This window comes from Calidris pugnax, unplaced genomic scaffold, assembly GCF_001431845.1.
Source record: "Calidris pugnax isolate Ruff unplaced genomic scaffold, ASM143184v1 scaffold470, whole genome shotgun sequence".
In the NCBI taxonomy this organism is placed as follows: Eukaryota; Metazoa; Chordata; class Aves; order Charadriiformes; family Scolopacidae; genus Calidris; species Calidris pugnax.
Genome location: NW_015092761.1, coordinates 710,071 through 732,151, shown reverse-complemented (window position 1 = coordinate 732,151; position 22,081 = coordinate 710,071). Strand labels below are relative to the sequence as shown.

The following is a 22,081-nucleotide window of genomic DNA, read 5'->3' as shown; positions in this document are numbered from 1 at the left end:
GGGGGGGCACTTAGGGGGCAGAGTTGGGGGTCGCTGCTCCGGGCTCTGCTGGTGCTGAGACTCTGCTCCTTCGCCCCATTGGTCCGCAACGCCGGCCCGGTCAGCCCCATAGCCTGCCCCATAGCCTGCCCCATAGCAACCACCATACGCCATGAGCCGTGTGAGGTTCTGCTTTGCAAAGACACTGCCTGGAGTTTCAGTGACAAAGGATCCCAACGTGACGCCACGTCAGGCCGGGTCCTGCCACAGGATTAACTGCTTCGAAAAAAAATCCAAAAACTGAAGGAAAAGCCAATTAAGGCTCATCTAACCCGCTAATTAAGGCTCATCTAACCCGACCCCACCCTGGCAACCCGCTGTGGGGCTGCCCGGCAAACGTGGGGCTGAGCAGGGCCCTCGATCCACACTCAGCCCTTGACATGGAGGGACCTTTTTTGGGGCGTTCGGAGCAGCCTCCTGGGGCTCTGTGGGGGCTGCCCAAGCCCCGCCCCTCCCACCCAGAGCGGGAGGAGCCCCCCCTGCCCAGAGACCCCAGCGGGTTTGGGGCAAACCTCTCCTGACGAGCACTGCCCAGCACTGCGACACCACTGCAACCACCTCTGCAACACCACTGAGGCACCGAGCCACCGCATTGATGGGGGTGGAAGGGACCTCTAGAGCCCATCCAGTCCAACTCCCTGCCAAAGCAGGGCTGCCCAGAGCACATCACTCAGGAGCATCCAGGTGCCACCCTACGCCATGAGCCGTGTGAGGTTCTGCTTTGCAAAGACACTGCCTGGAGTTTCAGTGACAAAGGATCCCAACGTGACGCCACGTCAGGCCGGGTCCTGCCACAGGATTAACTGCTTCGAAAAAAAATCCAAAAACTGAAGGAAAAGCCAATTAAGGCTCATCTAACCCGCTAATTAAGGCTCATCTAACCCGACCCCACCCTGGCAACCCGCTGTGGGGCTGCCCGGCAAACGGGGGGCTGAGCAGGGCCCTCGATCCACACTCAGCCCTTGACATGGAGGGACCTTTTTTGGGGCGTTCGGAGCAGCCTCCTGGGGCTCTGTGGGGGCTGCCCAAGCCCCGCCCCTCCCACCCAGAGCGGGAGGAGCCCCCCCTGCCCAGAGACCCCAGCGGGTTTGGGGCAAACCTCTCCTGACGAGCACTGCCCAGCACTGCGACACCACTGTAACCACCTCTGCAACACCACTGAGGCACCGAGCCACCGCATTGATGGGGTTGGAAGGGACCTTCTAGAGCCCATCCAGCCCAACCCCCTGCCAAAGCAGGGCTGCCCAGAGCACATCACTCAGGAGCATCCAGGTGGGGCTTGAAGATCTTCAGAGAAGGGGACTCCACACCCTCCCTGGGCAGCCTCTGCCAGGGCTCTGCCACCCTCACCCCAAACAAGTTCTTCCTCACATCCCAGTGGAACTTCCCATGGTCCAGCTTGTGCCCGTTGCCCCTCGTCCTGTCACTGGGAACCACTGAGAAGAGTCCAGCTCCATCCTCCTTCAACCCACCCTTTAGATCCTTGTAAACGTAGATAAGGTCTCCCCTCAGCCTTCTCTTCTCCAGGCTCAAGAGCCCCAGCTCTCTCAGCCTTTCCTCAGCAGGGAGATGTTCCAACCCCTCCACCAACTCTGTTGCCCTACGCTGGACCTTCTCCAGCAGTTCCCTTACGTTAAGAAGACAAAGACAGAAAGAAATTATAGGATTTTTTTTTCCACAAAACCAAACCAGCAGAATGGGTCAGGTTAGATCGCCTTTTTTGTCTGGAAGTTCAAATATCCCCAAATGGCCTCAGATGATGACTCTGAGCCTCAGTAAGAGAGAAGCAGTGACGCTGCCTCCAGCAGCTCGTGGGACAATACCTTCAGAGAGAACTGGTACATGGGGTGGATGGCGCGGAGGTCGCTCATGGTGAAGTAGAGCAGCGAGGCCCGGGCAGCAGCCGGCCTGTAGTGCTCTCTGGCCTTGTTAATCTTGGCTTCTGTCACCTTCGACTCCTGGACCTGGGAGGAAAACACAGAACAAAGCTCCTGTGGAAACATCTTTGTGAATCGAGCCCAGGGGGAGGGCTGACATAGAATCAGGTTTGGGTTGGAAGGGACCTTAAAGCCCACCCAGTGCCAACCCCTGCCCTGGGCAGGGACACCTCCCACCAGACCACGTTGCTCCAAGCCCCCTCCAACCTGCCCTTGAACCCCTCCAGGGATGGGGCAGCCACAGCTTCTCTGGGCAACCTGGGCCAGGCTCTCACCACCCTCACACCAAACAAGTTCTTCCCCACAGCTCAGCTCCATCTCCCCTCTTTCAGGGTCAAACCCTTTCCCCTTGTCCTATCGGAGCATGCCCTTGTAAAAAGTCCCCCCCCAGCTTTCCTGGAGCCCCTTTAGGGACTGGAAGTGGAGCCTTCTCTTCTCCAGGCTGAACCCCCCAACTCTCTCAGCCCCCCCTCCCAGCAGAGGGGCTCCAGCCCTCCCAGAACCTTGGGGGCCTCCTCTGGCCCCGCTCCAACAGCTCCATGTCCTTCTGCTGTTGGTGGCCCCAGAGCTGGAGACAGCACTGGGGGGGGGTCTCCCCAGAGCGGAGCAGAGGGGCAGGATCCCCTGCATCTCCCACAGGGACATCAGCCCAAGGTCTGGGCAGGCCACATGCGACCACTGCAGGGCCCAGTCTCTGCCCTCCCAGCCACGGTGCAGCCGGGCTTGGGCCGCCCCCTCCCAACATCTCCCACAGGGACATCAGCCCAAGGTCTGGACAAGCCACATGCGACCACTGCAGGGCCCAGTCCCTGCCCTCCCAACCACGGTGCAGCCAGGCTTGGGCCACCCCCTCCCCACATCCCCCCTCCTCTGCCCTATTCTCCTTTTGGCAGCATTTCCCACCCCGTTGCCCAGTGCTCTGTTTTCCCAGCCCCCTCCAAGCTTCTCACTGGGATCCCTGCTCTTTCTTAACTGGAATTGTTTTTCTTATCAATGAGTTTCTCCTGCTAATTGTCCTCCTCCTGTGCAGGTCATTAATAACACAGGTCTGAACAGACCTAGTGCTGCTCTCAAAGCAGCTTCCCCCAAGGCTGACAACTGCTAATTTATAACGACTATTTGCTGCCTCTCCTCAACACCTTAACACGCCCCTGCCTTGCTGGCCAGGTCTCTGCAGAGCTGCTGGGATGGGCACCTGAAAATCCTTCTGGCAGATGCATCACCCCGTTATCATCTCAGTCCTGTTCATTCTTTCAGTCCACTTCAGTGGACAAAGTGACACCCTCGAGTCTCTGGGGGATTATTTTAGGCTCTGGCTTTGATCAGTGTCTTGCCACACAGCCACAAGCTGCCAGGCCCCCCAGCAGTGGGGACGGGGCAGAAAAGAGCTCAGCACGTGCCATGGGGGCACGACACAGCCCCCACCGAAACTCACCCCATGGGCTTTCTGTCTCCCATGACCTGAGCTGGCGTGAGGACATCTTGCTGGGGCACATCAACCTTCCCAACGAAGCATAGGCTGAGCCTTAACCTGTCGTATGCAACCAGCACGCGTTGGAGTCGGTGGGATTGGGCTCTTTGCACATCCCCATGAGCAATGACAAACTGTAATATCCAAGTCCCCCAAAGAGCAACTGAAGGGAGCCACGAATGCCCTGTCTCCATCAGGTGCTTCTGGCAGCACACGTTTCCCCACTGACTATAATGGCAGCCCACCTTAGACTTAAGCATCTAACTTTTAGATATCTCATTCCCAAAACAACTCATAAATCTAGAAAAAAATATCCAGAGGGGGAGAAGACAGTTGCTTTCTGTAAATGGCGCAGGGAGCACTTCAACAGGAAGGAAAATGTTGGCTGAAAGTTCTTCTTTGAGTAGGCAGACCAAGAACAGTGTAAGGGCTGATTTGAGGAGACCTCTAACAGGGCCCTGAGACAGCTTGTGGGTACCCAACCCATAAAAACGAGGTGCAAACTCCAAAATCCGTCCCTGTTGCCACAGATCTGGTAGTGACCAGCTTTACAACCACAACTCGTTTAGAAATTAATAAAGTACTTCAGGAACACCTAATTCAAGAGGGAAATACCAAGCTCGGCAGGTCAAAACATTCCTTCAACATCCCCTGTTGGAGGTCAAACAAACCCTCCTGAGGGGGCTGAATGCACCTCATCTACCATGAACGGCCAGCAGTTTTTAAAGAGTAGGGTCATTAGTACCTTGGTCCCTGGGGTGACAGCACTGGGAAGGGAGAGGCCGCTCCAGCCCGAGCCCAGCGCAAGGACTGGCGGGCTGGAGGAGGACAAGCCTGGGCTGTGAAGATGGGAGGGCTGTGGAGCGAAGCAGCTGAGAGTGGCTCTATAGGAGGCCTGTCACAGTCGTGGCATGACAACCACACTTTCTCAAGCCCCCGCAGCGCCAGGGAAACCGCTGAACCGAGCCCATGCAGCCATCACGGCCAGCACCGCAGGTGAGGATGTTGACACTGCACAGCTAATACAGACACTGATTTATACTCCAAGGAATGAAATACCCGAGTTCTTGCAGATTTACTCAAGATCGCAAACTCAACAAATTCCAGTCCCTGGTCAGTACTAAAATCCAGCTTAATTGAGGAAGTGTGATATATTCAGGATTACGCCAGAACAGTTTAAATCTGCCTTGATACAGTGTGCAAATTTTATTGTTTTTACATCAGGGACTGATGTTTTCTCTTAGTCTTAAATAGGCTATTTAACATGCAAAAGCTCCGAAGAATTAAATAGCCTGAAGCTGTCCAGAAGGGAGAGCACTTCAATTTATACCACTATCTATTCTCTACTCAGCAGAGGGTCAGAGATGGGCAGAGGAAAGAAGTTACAGTCCACTCAGAAATCCTTAAAGGTAACATCCCACGCATGCTTTCTCTAGGTTATCGCTGTCTCTGTACCTTCTGTTCAATTTCTGCAGCTGTCTGTTTAGTGATCTCCAAGTTCTCCACCAATGCTGTGTCTCCCAGGAAGTTCCCAGATGCTGATGACAGCCGAGAGAGCAAGTTGTCCTCTAACGTTTTCAAGGTGATTTTGAATCCGTTTTGTTGCTTTGTGAGATCTGACTGCAAATAATAAATGCAAAAAGTTTTAGCCACAAAACACACAGTAAAGTAAGGATTAACCACCTTCACGTAGGAATAGGCTTCAAACTGACAATTGCCACAGTCCCACATCACTTCCTCCTGCTCTCTGCGACTCCTGGGCACGGGCAGAGCTTTGGGGATCAGTCTGTACCCAACAAGCCACCAACGCAGAGAAACCTTGAACAACACAGAAAGCACCAGGAGAACTGGTGGAGGGACAGTCCTCCCCACCAGGAGGAGGGACTCTGGATCAGGGAGGGGAGCCATAGGATGAGGGGAAAGGGTTTGACACTGAAAGAGGGGAGATGGAGATGAGATGTGGGGAAGAACTTCTTTGGTGTGAGGGTGGTGAGAGCCTGGCCCAGGTTGCCCAGAGAAGCTGTGGCTGCCCCATCCCTGGAGGGGTTCAAGGGCAGGTTGGAGGGGGCTTGGAGCAACGTGGTCTGGTGGGAGGTGTCCCTGCCCAGGGCAGGGGGTGGCACTGGGGGGGCTTTAAGGTCCCTTCCAACCCAAACCATTCTGTGATTCTGTGAGGTTTTTTTTTTCATTCTATAGGGGAATTGTTTTTTCTAAGTTGAACCGGGAGCTCTGCCTTCCTCGGGGAACACCACTGTCTTTTGGCTCCCCATTGGCAGAGGAACTGGGCTGTGCAACCCCTCTGAGAGAGCCCCTTTGGTCAGAGAAATGTTCCCTGTATCTGTTGTGTCTGATTTCAGTCACCCTGTCTCTGCGCTGCTTCCTCAAGCCCGAGAGAGTGCAGTGTCACAGGGAATGTCATCATGGCCTGGCTTTGTGGTCCCTTCCAACCCAAACCATTCTATGATTCTATGAACTCAGCCCTTTCCCTAGGAAAGTATTAAAATGCTGGAAATTAATCAGGAGGAAAAGACCTTCATTCCCCATCAGAAGAAACTGTGGGAAAGAAACGGAAGATTGGTGAGGAGGACCATAAATACCCTCAAGTGACTCGCGTGTGGGGTGCTGGAAAACACATCTGTCACACGACTTGTTGCTTAGTTTTGTGTGCTCAACAAGTAGAACATCTGCACTCAGATAACACAGGCCTGGGATGGACTCCTTATCAAAAGCACCTGGGATTCTTGCCCTGCTGTTGAAGAGTTCCTTGAAATACAGGCCCAAGCAGCAAGTGGGAGCGCTCTCGCTCCCTCACTCCCTGGCTAACAAGGACTCTCTTGCTAACAAGGACTCTCTTGCTAACAAGGACTCTCACTCCACGGTGCCTGCGTCCCCTGCTTGCCTGCCTCTGCCCGGGTGCTGCTTCAGAGGTTCCCCGATCCATGAGGTATTGACATTAAATTTGTTCTTTGCCCTTAATCCATGGTTTTGTGGTTGTTCCTGTGTCCTGCCTGCATCAGCTCACACTGACACACATATCCTGCATCTCTGTCTCAGAAGTATCTATTTATCGGGCTCAAGTCAGCCTGGATAGTCCCTGCTGCTTCTCACCCCTCCTGGTGAACCACTACACACCGACATCAGTCACACCAGCAATGAGGACCACGGGGATAAAACCTGATGGTAGAAACAACAGCAACGTCCCTTGGGTCCAGAGATGAGCTCAAGGCACCTCAGGACCAGATCGGAGGGCAAAGTCACAGCCTCAATGCTCACGGTTTGGTCTGAGGATCTCACTGGGACCAGTGCCTTACTGTGCTAGAAGCTCTATGTGCAACGACAAAGCCCCCCTGACAAAGGATTTGCAAACTCAGGACCAAGGTGGCCAAGCAGATCCAGCCCAATAACAACCAGTCTGCTTTAAGGGTTGATCTTCTGAATTATAGTGCAAACTCTTCCAGTTTCTGTGAAATGCTCCCTCCGTTTCTCCCCAGACGCTTGTTCCATTTTCCTCTCCTCTTCAGAGATCAGTCATTAACGCTGTTCATGGTGGAAACAAAGGCTCTCATCTGGCTCCTTTTTGAGCGGATCCTCCAGAATAGGCTTATCTCCCATGAAATGTGATTGCCCTATCTATGTGTTTGCTCGGGGAAATGGCATCTTTCCTGGATTTCAGGTATATTATGTTATTTCACTGTACGGTTCTATTGTGAATGCTTATTTTTAGCATTACCACAGAAAACATCCTGTAGGAAAGCTGTGCATCTGATTTGGACGCTACTAAGATAAAATCCTGGTGACTATCCTCTACATAAATGAAGTCCATCGCTAACACCCCGGTATGTAAAACGCTTCTGTGTGACTCACAGTTTTAAATCCTCATACTGTTCTTAAGTGACACAACCAAGACATTCAAGTAACTTGCAAAATAATTTTTTACTGCCCTGAAAGAAATCACAGAATCCCATGGTGTCGGAAGGGACCTCTAGAGATCATCTAGTCCAAGCCCCCTGCCAAAGCAGGTCCACCCAGAGCAGATCACACAGGAACTTGTCCAGGTGGGTTTTGGACAGGTTCCTGTGCAACCTGCTCTAGGTGCAACCAGCTCCATGAAGGAGCAGACGTGGAACTGGGACACATTCTGGGCCACACTGACTGGCATGTGGCACACGCAGTGATTTAATGCTCCAGAGGCAGCTTTTGGAAAACACACCCCCACCTTCCATCCACCTACAGGGTCTGGAAGAGCCCCAGAAATGGGAAATGTGACCCCACGTCTCTTCCAATCCCACAGCACCTGAGGGAGCAGACAACGTTTGCTCTGTTGTCAGAGTTTTTCAGGCAGATTAACTAACTCTTCCATTAATAAGTCATCTTTCAATATTTGGGCTGAAATTTCACATGCTTGCTGCACACACACTCGTTCCATGTTAATGTCAACCCAAGTATTCGGCAGAGTGTGCACCAAAGCATGCCTTGTATTGGTATTTCAGCTGTAAGTGGCTGTTTTTAAAAGCCTGTTGTGTAGTCATTACACACAGGAGTTTGCCCACAGTGGTAAATATTTTACAAGTCTTAAAACAGAACACTAACATGGCTAATCCTGCGCGTTCCTGTCACTCAAGCATAGCATGCCTTCAAAAATGATGTTTTGCAAGCTATTAATCCAGACCATGGACTGTAAGCCCTGGAGTTATTAATGAGGATGTGTGTGATTTTTGCTCCAACAGCTTGTAATCACCACACGATTTCTGAAACGCACCCTCAGAAGCGCAGACAACGCTGTGTTCCCCACAACAGCATGCATCTGCTGCAGCTTTATCGCCCTATTGTTTTCAGCAGTAGCAAGGTCATCATTTCTTATTTCTGCAGTGGAGCTCATTAGCTGTTACTTCACAGTTGATATATAACGGCGCCACTTCTGGGAAACAAGTTACACCGAGAGACTTCAACATTTTGCTCCATGAAAAAGATAAAAGTTCACCAAAGCTACAGGCCCATTTCGCAGGATTCCCTGCCGGCCCCTCCCCAGCTCAGCCACAGCAGCCACCTTCCTCTCCTCCTCCTTTCTGCCAGTTTGATTGTGTTATTTAAACATCACAAAGCAGAGAAAAAGAAGTATCGCTGTATTTTCAATCCACTGCTGCAGGGCACCTTCTTGTCTGGAGAACCTCAACACTGTCCATCACAGCCCAGATGTGCAGGGACTTTATCACACACTTTACCTCCTGACCCTAACTTATGGACTGTCCACCTACAGCTCTGGACTCAGCTGCCAAAATATTCTTCCCAAGGTGGTTCAGAGCACTAAACACACATTGGAGGCATTTGAGCCAAATGCCATTCGAGATGTTTCAGTCCAAGCAGCGAAGCCTGGTGAAAGTGGGACATACCTGAAACCACCATACATGGACAACAGGCAGCGCTGCTAGCACAGGGACCACAGACATCCTTGCAAAAGGAAAATTGCAAATGAGACTAATTAAAGGCCAGAGGGTTTGTGCCAACCTGAGAGAGAAGGGCTCAGGACTCAGCTTTGCTTGCCTTAGCCTAAACTGGTTCCAGTTCCTCTGCGCTGGGACCTCTCATAGCCAGGTCACAGCTGCCCCAACCTGGCTTTAATTTAGAGTCAGAGCAAGTTCTGGACAGATTGATGTGTCTCCAGAACCAAAACAGGGTAGAGAGCAAAGATGTCCCAGGCTCTGAACACCTCTTGTGACAGGAGAGGAGTCCTGGGAATGAGACAGAGAGAGCTTCAAGGGTAAGAAGGAACACAAAGACTGAGTAACTGGGAATCAATGAAGAAAAAGATGTTAGAAATGGACTGTGCTAAGAAAACATTTATTAATGATAGTGTTATCGTAATTGGATTAATAGTAGCTGTTTGATGAATTTTGATTAGGTTACTAACAACAAGTTCTAGGCTCCACATACAAGGTGTGCTCCATCTTTGCCCATAACAAGGCTTTGAGCTCAATAACAACTGTGTGGAGAGGATGGATTAAAACACCCCCAAAAGAAGTGATCTCTTCTTTGGGGAACCCGAAGATTCAGATCTGTGTCTTCAAGGAGCTCCCCCCAGCCATCAGATAACAGCCCTGGTTGTTCTCCACAGCAGTAAATGGCCGAGGGGCAGAGGAAGGTGCAGAGCCCCCAGGCTGCAGCCACCCCAGGCCCTCACCATGGCTAAAGGAGACCCAGCTTCGCTTCTATCCCAGGGGGAAGGGATTTTTTTGACTGACTGTTCCCCATCCAGCAGACACCAGGGTGAGCACCGGGCTGGTTGTCTCCCCCCATGACATCCGCTGGGGCAGCAGGACTGTAGCAGGAGGGAAGATGAGAGGAGAGGCAGTGGGCTCTTGCTGTGGTGACGTAGAGAAAAAGGTCTTAAATTTTCTCAAAGGAAAAGGAAATTACACCCCACACCAACCCGTGTCTGCTCAGTGCTTTCTGAAGCCAGCCCCCACAGCCCCGTATCACCCAGGCCGGTGGCAGCGATGGGGCTTAGGGACTGTTTCCCTGGTCCTGCACCCAACCTCCTCCCTCCACAACGCCCACCCCGAAGGAGCAGGGACTCCAAAAGATGCCCAATTCACATGATTTTCACTGTTCTGGAATCCCCAGCTCCGTTACAGCCTGGGAGGGAAGTGCTGCCGATTGTGAGGGACTAATTTTCAGAGTCTAATTGTGGATCTGTTGACTGCAGGCGATATTGAATTTGTCTTTCTTATAGTGACAGCAACCCTCATGAGTGACGCTGCCGAGGGGGAGGGTCCTTAGCGTAACAGCAGCTACTAATGACACCGCTCAGCTGATGGTGGCCACCCCCTGCCCCCTTGAGAGAAAATCCCCACAGAAAAGGGGCCGTTTGAGGCGTTTGTGACCAGGAGCTGAGCCTGTGCCGGGGAGGAGGCTGATGGAGGGGCTCAGGGTCTCTCCCAGCCGCAGGGAGAACGCCATGGCTTACACAGTATGTATGTTCATTATGTATTTTGGATGCCATCTTTTGGCTCGTTAGCACATGAGCCTGGTTAAAACGAGACGCATCATTAAGGCTGCATAGCTAACGTACTCGAGGACCTCATTAAATGTAAAGACTATTACAAAACTGGCCTGGCCTGACTGAATGTGGGCAGTAAATTTGTTCCCACTCTCAGTAAATATTTAGCACTGCACATATTCGTCATATTGTTAGATGTACCATTAGAACAAAGGGGTTTCTTTTAAAAATTATCTCTAAACTGAAGCCATAGTTATTAAAAAAAGAGAGACAGAGAACATTTTGGCCTGTTACAAACAAGTGGGAGGAAAAAACGGAACAAAAACATTTCATTACCAGCCTCACAATATTTACAGTGGGAATCTTATACTATAAATGCCTAAAATCAAGCCAGATTAATCTTACCTCCAAAATGGAATCTGTCAAGTCCAGAAAAAAAAACGATATAATGAGAATCTCAGTTTCAATTTCCAAGAAGAGTAGGGAAAGAAAGAGATTCTTACCCAAATTTCTGGAGAAAAAAACTTGAGAAAAAGACTTTAACTAAGTCTTCCCAAAATACCAAGAAAACAAAAGGCTGAAGAAAAAAAATCCCTTAGTGTTTTCATTCCAGGGAAATCTCCTGATTTTGTGATGAGCTCAGCAATCTGTGCAACCTTGCACACGAAATGCTGTTTGGTTGAAACCACAATAATGATACTAATAATTTATTATTAATGTTGTTATTATTATTTCTACTTCTTCTCAGTCACCAACCTTGAGCTCCTCCAGGTCGGGCCGCTCGGCACTGACCACGGCGGCGAGGAGCTGCTCCTCCAGCCCGTCCCTGGTGACGGTGAAGTTGATGAGGGTGCACTGGGCCTGCAGCTCGGGGGGGAAGTGGGGGTTGGCCAGTTTCGTGTGCAGGATCAGACGGAAAGTGGGGCTGAAGTCACACTCCTTGTCCCCGATCTTAATGCACCTGAAACAAGAGCGAAAGGAGTGTAAGTGCACGGCTACTCCAGGACACTTCACCCCAAGGCAAAGGGTGGTATCAGTCCATGGCATCTACCACTGCGGGACTTCGCGCTCTTCACACAGAAATCACTATTAAGGCAAAAAGTAATTGGAATTGGACATACCTGAATCACTTCTGACTTAGGATAAAAACCCCAGAGAGTTGCCCCTGAATTCTGGATCCTATTTGAGAAGTCTCCCAGTTTCCAGTAGGAGGATGGCCAGTTCAAACCTGAAGCCTGCTTTGCTTTTCACAGAGGCTGCATTTGCTGTCTGATTGGCTTGTTGATGCCCTCTGCTGCATCAACGTCTATAAATATCCCAAGGGAGGGTGTCAGGAGGATGGGGCCAGTCTTTTTTCAGTGGTGTCCAGGGACAGGACAAGAGGGAACAGGCACAAACTTGAATATAAGGAGTTCAATCTAAACATGAGGAAGAACTTCTTTCCTGTGAGGGTGGCAGAGCCCTGGCAGAGGCTGCCCAGGGAGGTGGTGGAGTCTCTGTCTCTTGAAACATTCAAACCCACCTGGACACGTTCCTGTGGGACCTGCTCTGGGTAGACCTGCTCTGGCAGGGGGTTGGACTGGATGATCTCCAAAGGTCCCTTCCAACCCATATCATTCTGTAATTCTGTGATTCTCCCTAAATCTGGTGCTACATGGAGAAAAAGCCTCTCAGTTGAGATTTTTATTAGCCAAGGCTAAAATTGCCAGGTCTGTTGGCATAGATGAGGCCAACTCTGTGGTTGCACTGAGCTGGAGCAGTGATCCAGGTCTGGAGAGTGGCTGAATGTCAATCCTGGGAGGTGACATCGGTCAGGAAAACCCCCTTTTCTCCTGGATTCCATTTCTGACATGGAGTCTAAAACTCACAGAGACCCCAGGAATCAACATACTGTGAACCCAAGTTTAACAAAGCCCATAGCAAGCAGAGGAAAAGAGAAACTGGAAAGGCTTTCAGGGATGCAGCTGGACACAGTGGTGTTATCCTGGGAACTTGCATGCACTTCCCAGTCCAACAGTGTCCTCTTGGCCAGCCCCATTGCTTTTACCACCATCAACCCAAGGCAGAGAGCTCCCAGGCAGCACACACAGCTCACAGCCTGGCCCTCTGTCCTGCAAAACACAAACCCCATGGACTTTTTATTTGATTTATGACTTATTTTCCCTTTCTTATGCAACATGTGATCTCTCAGGGAGTTTTGAGAGCCGAGACATGCAGTCCTGAAAGGGGTGACGGAGTTTTCCACTGCTGGGGTGCTCAGGAATCACACCATCTCTGCTCTGCCCCACCTCTGCTTCCAAACATTTCTATCCCCTTCATCCAGGACCGTCATTCCCTCCAAAATGGTCCTTCCCCTCCATCCTGCAGCTGAACCCACAGCCAGACACCCTTCTTGGGATGTTTTCCCCTGCAAACTTCCCAGGCAGCCTGCTTTTCCCAGCCCTTGGAATGTGAAAGGCAGAGCTTAAACAGGCTTTTTTTTTTTTTTTTTTTTTTATTTCCTGCACAAAGCCAGAAGCAGGACGGCGCTGGAGGCACAGGGGTCACCCCACGCCGGGTCCTGCCCACGGCCATGCCACTGGGGGCAGAGACTTCTGAAAGCCCCAACAACACACAGCCCTCTGAAGGCTGATGACTCTGCTCTGCAAAAGCCAGTGAAACAAAATCAAAAGAGCCCCCGGATCAGGTTCAGCACTGAGCACAAGGTTTTATTGGTTGCCTTTATTTGAGCACACACTAAAAATGTGCTTATTTAACTTTAGGTACAGAAAGAAGGAGAAAGTGAACTCCCTCGCTGCCCCTCTTGGCTGGAGGGTGACCAGCAGCTGCCACGAAGAACCTGACCTCATTAAAAACCCGTATATATTCTCAATGCTTAACACTACATCTATATCCCTAAGCGGTGCGCAGTGTTTGCTAAAACCCAAGGTTACTTTTCCTTCACAACAGCAATAGCTATTTTGGTAATAATTCAGTGTCAGGACAGCCAATTACAGCCACCAAGGTCACTCTACAAAAGGAGAATTACAGATCTCTCTTTTACACGAGGTTTGAACGACGCTGCCCAACAAAATGGAAAATCTGGGTTTATTTCAAAGCCATCCTGTGACTGAATCACCTGTGATTGCCTGATTTAAAACGTCCTCACTTCTGAAGGCAAGATGTTAGTGCTGCACTATATGAACGCTCACAATTTGAGGCGAGGAACAGAAAGCACAACAGCACCAAGAGCCCATTCCCACCTCCCCAGAGCTCACCTTCCTTTCCTGATCGTTTCTCGCCCCAGTAAAGGCCCCAAAACTGGATCCACGGATTCCTCCAAGTTTTCAATCAGAACCAGTTCTCCTGCAGCCAGGGCTCGTTCCATCGTGTCCAGGTACCTGTGGGAAATGGCACTGGTACCCACCACAGCAAGGATGGAGCTGGGGGAGGGAGGGCAGCTCCACGCTGTGACAGCAGTGACACACATGTGCCAGCAGTTGCGAGAGGGAAAGAGGGGTGAGAAGGTGTCAACACATGGGACAGAAAGTGGCACTGGCAGAGTCTCGGCTGTTCAACAAAGAGAATCAGGTCTCAGACCTCCCAAGCAATAATAACAGTGTCTTCTTTCCCAAGGAAAGAGCATGAGGACCAGGGGACAAACATGGGGCAGCTTCAGGTTATTTTTAGCAAATAACTTTGTTTCCCCCAGAACCCGCTGGTGCAGTTAATCTTGCATAAAAGTGAGGAAGAAGAGCAGGTTTCAGCTCTGTTCTGCCCAGGGTCCAGGGTCACATTTGGGACTGAGGGCACCCTCAGCAAGCTTGCTGATGGCACCAAGCTGTGTGGAGTAGTCAACACACTGGAGGGCAGGGATGCCATCCAGAGGGACCTGGACAGGCTGGAGAGGTGAGAACGTGCCAACCTCATGAAGTTCACCCAGGCCAAGTGCAAGGTCCTGCACCTGGGTCAGGGCAATCCCAGGCACAAATCCAGGCTGGGTGGAAAATGGATTGAGATCAGCCCTAAGAAGAAGGACTTGGGGTTGTTGGTGGATGACGAGCCCAACATGAGCCAGCAACGTGCGCTGGCAGCCCAGAAACTACCGACATCCTGGGCTTCCTCCCCAGCAGTGTGGCCAGCAGGGTGAGGGGGGGATTCTGCCCCTTTGCTCCACTCTGGGGAGACACCCCCCAGTGCTGCCTCCAGCTCTGGGGCCACCAACATCAGAAGAACATCAGTTGGGACACCACCAGAGGAGGCCACAGAGATGCTGGGAGGGCTGGAGCCCCTCTGCTGTGAGGACAGGCTGGGAGAGTTGGGGGGTTCAGCCTGGAGAAGAGAAGGCTCCGGGGAGACCTTGGAGCCCCTTCCAGTCCCTCAAGGGGCTCCAGGAGAGATGGGGAGGGACTCTGGATCAGGGAGGGGAGCCATAGGGTGAGGGGCATGGCTTCAAACTGAAAGAGGGGAGATGGAGATGAGATGTGGGGAAGAACTTGTTTGGTGTGAGGGTGGTGAGAGCCTGGCCCAGGTTGCCCAGAGAAGCTGTGGCTGCCCCATCCCTGGAGGGGTTCAAGGGCAGGTTGGAGGGGGCTTGGAGCAACCTGGTGTGGTGGGAGGTGTCCCTGCCCAGGGCAGGGGGTGGCACTGGATGGTCTTTAAGGTCCCTTCCAACTCAAACCATTCTGTGATTCTATGATTTATGACAACTTCCTTCCTCATGAGGGAACTGGGCCCCTGACTGTGGAATGGGGATGCTCTGCACTGGGATGCCTTGTACTGGGAAGGGCAGAACCAGGCATTTCTGCTCTCTCTTTCAGGGCTGCTCTGCCCTTCACGCAATGTCTCTGCAGGGAGGAGAGAAGGGCCCTGGGTGTGCGGTGAGGATGCTCTCCGGGTGCCATCACACCATCACTGCATCACTTCGACTAATTACACTGGATAAAATTTAGGTTCCTCATCTAGGCTAGAGATTTTGGGACCTCAAGAGATGACAGAAAGATCTAAGACAATAAGTTCGGAGTGACCTTTAGGCCCAACCTTTAAAGGAATATGTTGGCACAATGCAAACCCCAACCTTGACCAGCAGCCCCCATATTTCTGAGCCCAGGAATATCTTATACAAAGAAACATCCATAAAGAATGCCAGTAGCTGGATCCAAAGCTGCTCAAATGGCCCTTACCTGAGGAGGAGAAAAGTGTGGGTTTAAACCTCTTAAAGCAGTTGAAAGCCAAGAAGCATCGTTTCCCAGGCGAGGAAGCACTCCCTAATTTGCTGCAAAGGGCCAGTGAATGATGCTTTTAGCCAAAGGCCCTGAGGCTTCACAGCAACACCCTGAATTCCCTTCCTGGAGCCCCTACCAGCCTGCTGCGTGGCTGGGGAGAGAGGAAAAAGAGCTGCTGTGTTTGCACAGAGAGCTGTAATGGCAGCAGACGAATGTCACAGGGTCCCTTCCTCTTGTGCCGTCCTGAAGGTTTGTATTTAGGGGCCTCCTCCGGGATCCTTACTCTTCCACAGGCCACTTGGAATAACTGCAGGGCACAGTGACCAGGTTGGCCAGGAAACAGAAGTTTGCTCTAATGAAAAAATGAGCTGTGTTTTCATCCCACATGAGATCACATCTAATAAATTCTTGTTATTTTCCATGAGGACAGCAGAGGAGGTAGCAGCAAAACAACCTGGGCAAGCCCAAGACATCTCCAAATCCACATGAATTTGCAAGTACCAAGCCTGGGTCACTCTCACCTGTTGCCACTGTTTTGCTCTGTATTAAAAAAAAATAATCTCAGGGCTCACAGCCAAGTAGGGATTTGACTCTGGGCCTGGTCCATCCCATCTGGGGCTCACTAGTGGGTCAAAATTGGTGGAAACTGAGAAAGCAGAATGCCAGTCTGTCCGCTGAGCGGAGGTAAAGGCCAGGAGCAGAAAAGCCTTCCCATAAAAGATTTAGGCAGCTCAATGCAGGGTTGCTGCCATGAGAACCTCCAGGCTGCGGCCAGCATGGGCGCAGAGTTAGCCCAGATGGTTTAGAGGGCATGGTGACCCTCACAGCAGCTTCACCCTCCGTGCCCAGGCCCTCTCCCTTCTCCCATGAGGCAGGAAGCCCTACTCGCCCTCCTGGGTCAGACTGAGCCAGGACACACAAGATAAGTGGAGGGAGGATGCCGTAGTCCCACATGTAGCTCAGCCTCCAGCACAGAGCTCTCCCCACCCTTGGTTTCAGAGGAGTTTCTATGGTAACTGAGCCAAGCACTAAACAGACCCTCTGCTTAATGAGAAATCTCTATCATTTTGGTAATGAATAAGCAGCTAATGCGCAAATGTATTTGAGGGTTTTCCTCAATGTAATTGGCTCGGATGGTTGCAGTTAAATAGACACTGTTCATCAAATAGGACAGGCAGGTAACCGTTAGAAGGTGTTATGATGTGGTAAGGCCGATGTTTACCCCTTCTGCCCGATGCGGATCACTCGGAGGTCTTGGCCATACTTTGTTTTGATCCATTTGATGCCCTGCAGCTGGGGATCCACCATGAGGGGCCAGCGCTCGCAGCTGGTGAGGATGATGGCGTTCTCGGTGGACATGCGGTCGGCTGGCAGGCCCTCGTTCTGCCACGCTGCAACATCGGCATCATCTGCCAGCATGGTCAGGGGATCCAGGGACGGGGTCACAGGGATCGGCACCTGGGAGGAAAGGAGAAATGTTTCCCAGTGTGTCGGCAAAAACCAGTGAGTGTGACTCGTGACCTACACCAGCAAGGAAAATATTTCAAGAAAGCTTAATTACAGAACCACAGAATGATGTGGGGTTGGAAGGGACCTCTGGAAATCATCCAGTCCAACCCCCTGCCAGAGCAGGTCCACCCAGAGCAGGTCCCACAGGAACGTGTCCAGGCAAGTTTTGAATGTCTCCAGAGAAGGAGACTCCACCACCTCTCTGGGCAGCCTCTGCCAGGGCTCTGCCACCCTCACAGGAAAGAAGTTCCTCCTCAGGTTTAGATTGAACTTTCTATGTTCAAATCAGTGCTTGTTCCCTCTTGTCCTGTCCCTGGGCACCACTGAAAACAGACTGGCCCCATCCTCCTGACACCCTCCCTTTAAGTATTTCTAGGTGTTGATCAGATCCCCCCTCAGTCTTCTCTTCTCCAGACTCAAAAGACCCAAGTCCCTCAGCCTTTCCTCATCAAAGAGATGTTCCAGGCCCCTCATCATCTTTGTAGCCTCTGCTCTACCCTCTCCAGCAGCTCCCTGTCCTTCTGGAACTGAGGAGCCCAGAACTGGACCCAGTGCTCCAGCTGGGGCCTCCCCAGGGCAGAGCAGAGGGGCAGGATGACCTCCCTTGGCCCACCGGTCACATTCTTCTTGATGCACCTCAGGATGCCATTGGCCTTCTTGGCCACAAGGGCCCATTGCTGGCTCATGGTCATCCTGCTGTCCACCAGGACTCCCAGGTCTTTTTCCTCAGAGCTGCTCTCCAGCAGGTCAGCCCTAACCTGTACTGGTCCAAGGGGTTATTCCTCCCCAGGTGCAGCACCCTACACTTGCTCTTGTTTAAGTTCATCAGGTTCCTCTGGCCCAACTCTCCAGCCTGTCCAGGTCTTGTTGGATGGCCATGAAAAAGCCTTCTGTTGTGTCAGCCACCCCTTCCAGTTGTGTACCCTCAGCAAACTTGTTGAGGGTACACTCTGTCCCTTCATGCAGGTCATTGATGAACATATTGAAGAGGACTGGACCCAGTACTGACCCCTGGGGAACTTGTGAAGGGCCTCCAAGTGCACTCTGTGGCACTACTCATGACCCTTGGAGCTCTGTCTTTCATACTGTAATTAAAAACTGCTAAGTCATATTTATCAGTGTTTTCCCATTCTACAGGATCATTTTAATTTACTATTAAATGTTTCCCAATCCCGTTGTCAAGGAGCACAAATTACAGGAGCATCCCAAAGCTTTTTGCCTGCACTGAGCCCTGGGAATGGCCCAGCCCAGCGGGGCAGGCTCGGCTCATGCTCTGCCCGTACCAGCTCTGGGAGCCCACAGCTTGGAGGAATCTAATGAACACCCCAGTAAACCTGCTCTTGTGTTGCAAAACAGCGTTAGCAGCTCCAGAAACACTTGTCTGACATGAGAGGCCATTTCTGGGTGTGACAACCAGAGAGCAATCTGTGCCAGTTATCTGAACAAAATGGGTCTTTAATTTTACATTAGAAATACAGGTAATTCCTTGAAATTTCTACACAGAGTCGAGTCGGGTCATTTTTGGAACAATATTGCCTTTCTTAACTAAATTTTTGGCTTAATACTAAGAAATATGGAATGATTTTTATTTTTTTTTCCTCTCTCATCCTAAGGAACTTGCTGGTTTTCTCAGCATTTTGATTTGGGCATCACTGCCCAGTTGTGACCTTATTTAAAAGCTTGTTGGCATTTCCCCAGGACTGATACCACCCAGTTACTACAGGGATATCGGATGTGTATAAGCTCAGTCCTGCAGGAGACCGAACACTGGCATTTACTGATGCATGAGGGGACCTGGTAAAAATTAGTGAAACGTTAAACAAGTTTGAAGCACGACAGTCTCCATCTGGTCCAAGCAGCAAGACATGGGTGAGATCAGCCAAGAGGCATGGCCAGCATGAGCAGAGCTTGTGTCCAGCATGAAGGACCATCTGGAGTTTTTCCAAGCCTCCTGGAGAGCTGGCAGGGAGCTCTGCCTGCTCCAGCAACCCCTGCTCCACGCTACCTCCCTCCTTCCAGGCCATCCCTGGCCCCTGGTTAAAATCCTCAGCACTGGCACTGGGTTCCAGGCTGGGGCTGCCCCATCAGGGATTGTCCTCTGCATGGAGGAATCGGGTCGCTTCCATGGAGCAAGGACATGGGTGTTTATTTTTGTCAAAATTAGGTTGACGGTTGGACAAGATGGTCTTTAAGGTCCATTCCGACCTAGAAGATTCTGTGATTCTGTGACATCTCAGTATCTTCCCCAGAGAGGAGCAAATCCAGTGTGGCTGCATCCTGCTCCTCAGTCCAACTCCACAGGGACCCCCCCTCATTTCAGAGATCCCCTTACTTGGGGACATCAGAATTCATGGCCATGTAAATTCCAGTACCAACAGCTTTTCAGAGAAATCAGGGCTTACTTTTAGCTGGTGCAAATATGGCTTCCAGATTCCCTCCAGCAGGTCTTGTCGGTATTTCTTGGTGAAATAGCCCAGGTAGGAGACGAAGGCCGTAATCAGCAGGATGTCGCCACACAAGGTGCTCTGCTGCTGTTTGAAGTCCTTCACAGCCTCAGCCCATCTCACGTTCTCAGAGGCGAGACCCCCAACCTACAATTCCCAAATCAAATTGGTCATCACAGTGGTTCTTCAAGCACTATCTCAGGATCTGGCCGTGTCCATACCTTGTCCCTCAACTCAATGGTGATTTGCTAAAGTTTAAAACCTGGGGATGGGAATAATTCAGTGGTTACTTTGATAACTCTCCCTCCCATTCAGTGAAATCCTGCAGCCCAATCCCAGCCGTCTGCTCCACAGCTCCTCCAAAATCATCAAGGCAAAACCCATCACTTCCCCAGCAGGAATTCACATAGATATCTGCATAAGGATTCCTGAGGCAGCCCATCAGATGTTAATTGCCTTAATGCCACAGTTTCACAGCTCGTTACACCCTCTCTCACACAGAGCACTGCTCTCCAACAGCCACAGCCCATGGCTGTTTCACACGATTCATTATTACCCTGGGTAGATGGGATTTTTACTACCGTCCTCTTGGGTCTACATTTTCCTTTCCTTAAGGCTCTGTCAAGAAAACACTTACCGGTGGACACTTCATAAGCACCCAGTGCACAACAAGTCGAACCAGGGAGTTACCAGCTTTGAAGAGGGTACGGCATCTACTTGTAAAATAAGTTATCTCTACATAAGCGGACAACTTTGGCCATTGGCACTTTTCAGGGTACCAATGGTCCCTCATTCCTGAAGTCTTGTGATTCTAGGAGATACCCTGACCTAATTCATTATTACCCTGGGTAGATGGGATTTTTACTACCGTCCTCTTGGGTCTACATTTTCCTTTCCTTAAGGCTCTGTCAAGAAAACACTTACCGGTGGACACTTCATAAGCACCCAGTGCACAACAAGTCGAACCAGGGAGTTACCAGCTTTGAAGAGGGTACGGCATCTACTTGTAAAATAAGTTATCTCTACATAAGCGGACAACTTTGGCCATTGGCACTTTTCAGGGTACCAATGGTCCCTCATTCCTGAAGTCTTGTGATTCTAGGAGGTACCCTGACCTCCCACCCCCCAACCTCATTTTTTTGAGGGGAAAACTTTAGCTCTATTGACTAAGAAACACAGCTTGGGAATATGAATAGAAGTCATCCCTCAGGTTCACAAGCCAGAAAAACCCAACCCAGTTTTAAATTGGCTTCATGGATTTGAGATGGAGAATGCCAAAGCTGATGCCAAATTCACAGTCCTTCTCCTGTTGCCAAAGCGCTCTGGAAACATCCATGTAACGTACAGATCCCCCTGCACACACACTTCTCTTACCTGGGCCAGCCAGCACTTTCTGGTTTTCTTCTTCAGTTACACTGTCCACACAAGCTTGGCGTTATTTCTCACATTTCTCATTTTTATGAAAAATGCCTCTATATGCTTCTCTTCCGCAAACCTCCCCAGCTAAGGTGTGCTGCAAATGTGACTAATATGACACTGTCTCCTTCTTTCAGGTCACTGTTAAAAGTTAAATAGGCCCAGCTCTAACCCCAATTCTTTGGATGAGCCTTAGGAACACCCTGAATAACTCCTTCCTCTAAACTGGGTTATTTTTCTGTTTTAAACTGATACGGAAAACGCAGGTCCCTAGGTTGGGAAAGCACCACCTTCAGATCCTCACTGAATTCCACCATCACACCTTCCAACTTGAGCTGGAACTTGTTCCAACTCGACCAAGTCTTACTTCTAGTAGAACCTTGCTGCCTTCTGAGGGTTAGAAGCCACCTTCTGATTGCAAACACAAATTTACTCCTGTCCAGTTTATGCCATGGGTTCTCATGCAGACACTGTCCTGCAGCTCAAACAGCTCTCCTTCCACCCACTCCAGATGCCTTTATAGATAGCTGGTATTTCCTAGGGACTGTGCTCTGCTTGGCCAAGCAAAGGAAGCTGGTGTAGGTCCCCTCTGAAACACACAACCACAGGAACAGCTCTGCCGGGACAAACCCAGGGGCCACCTCCCTCGTCACCTTCTCTGCCACCAGCAGCCCTTAGCGAGTGACCGGGGCAGACTGTACAGATGAGAACCTGGTGATAGCTCCTGACATCATCTCCCAGCTTCCCACCACTGGGGCTTAAGGACCTTCTCAAACGGAGCTTTTATCTTTGTGCTTAATAGCCACTGATGACTTTTTCCTTCATGACTGAGTCTAAGCTGCCACGGATATCAACCAGCCTCTGCCATCTACAGCACTGTGTGGCCAGGAGATACACAGTTTAGATATGATTTCTGTAAGAAAAAGGAAATCCTTTCAATTGCTAAAACCTGTTTGCTCAGTGGAAAACCAGCAAACAACCCCGCTCCTGTCACCTCCTCCAGACCACTCCTGATTCCCAGCCCTTGATACCCCTTCTGTGTCTCCTTTTGAGGTTGAGGAGCT

General features: G+C 50.8%; 1 protein-coding gene across 1 annotated transcript in view; it reads right to left on the bottom strand.

Annotated features, from left to right (window-relative positions):
• Positions 1 to 22,081, bottom strand: part of DNAH9 (dynein, axonemal, heavy chain 9) — a 257,020-nt gene that overhangs the window by 96,637 nt on the left and 138,302 nt on the right. The window contains exons 52-57 of the mRNA XM_014962673.1: positions 19,560 to 19,748; positions 16,871 to 17,106; positions 13,702 to 13,824; positions 11,201 to 11,405; positions 4,903 to 5,067; positions 1,863 to 2,003 (exon numbers count right to left, since the gene is read on the bottom strand). Of these exons, the coding sequence (XP_014818159.1) occupies positions 1,863 to 2,003; positions 4,903 to 5,067; positions 11,201 to 11,405; positions 13,702 to 13,824; positions 16,871 to 17,106; positions 19,560 to 19,748 (1,059 nt within the window). The remainder of the gene's footprint in view (positions 1 to 1,862; positions 2,004 to 4,902; positions 5,068 to 11,200; positions 11,406 to 13,701; positions 13,825 to 16,870; positions 17,107 to 19,559; positions 19,749 to 22,081) is intronic.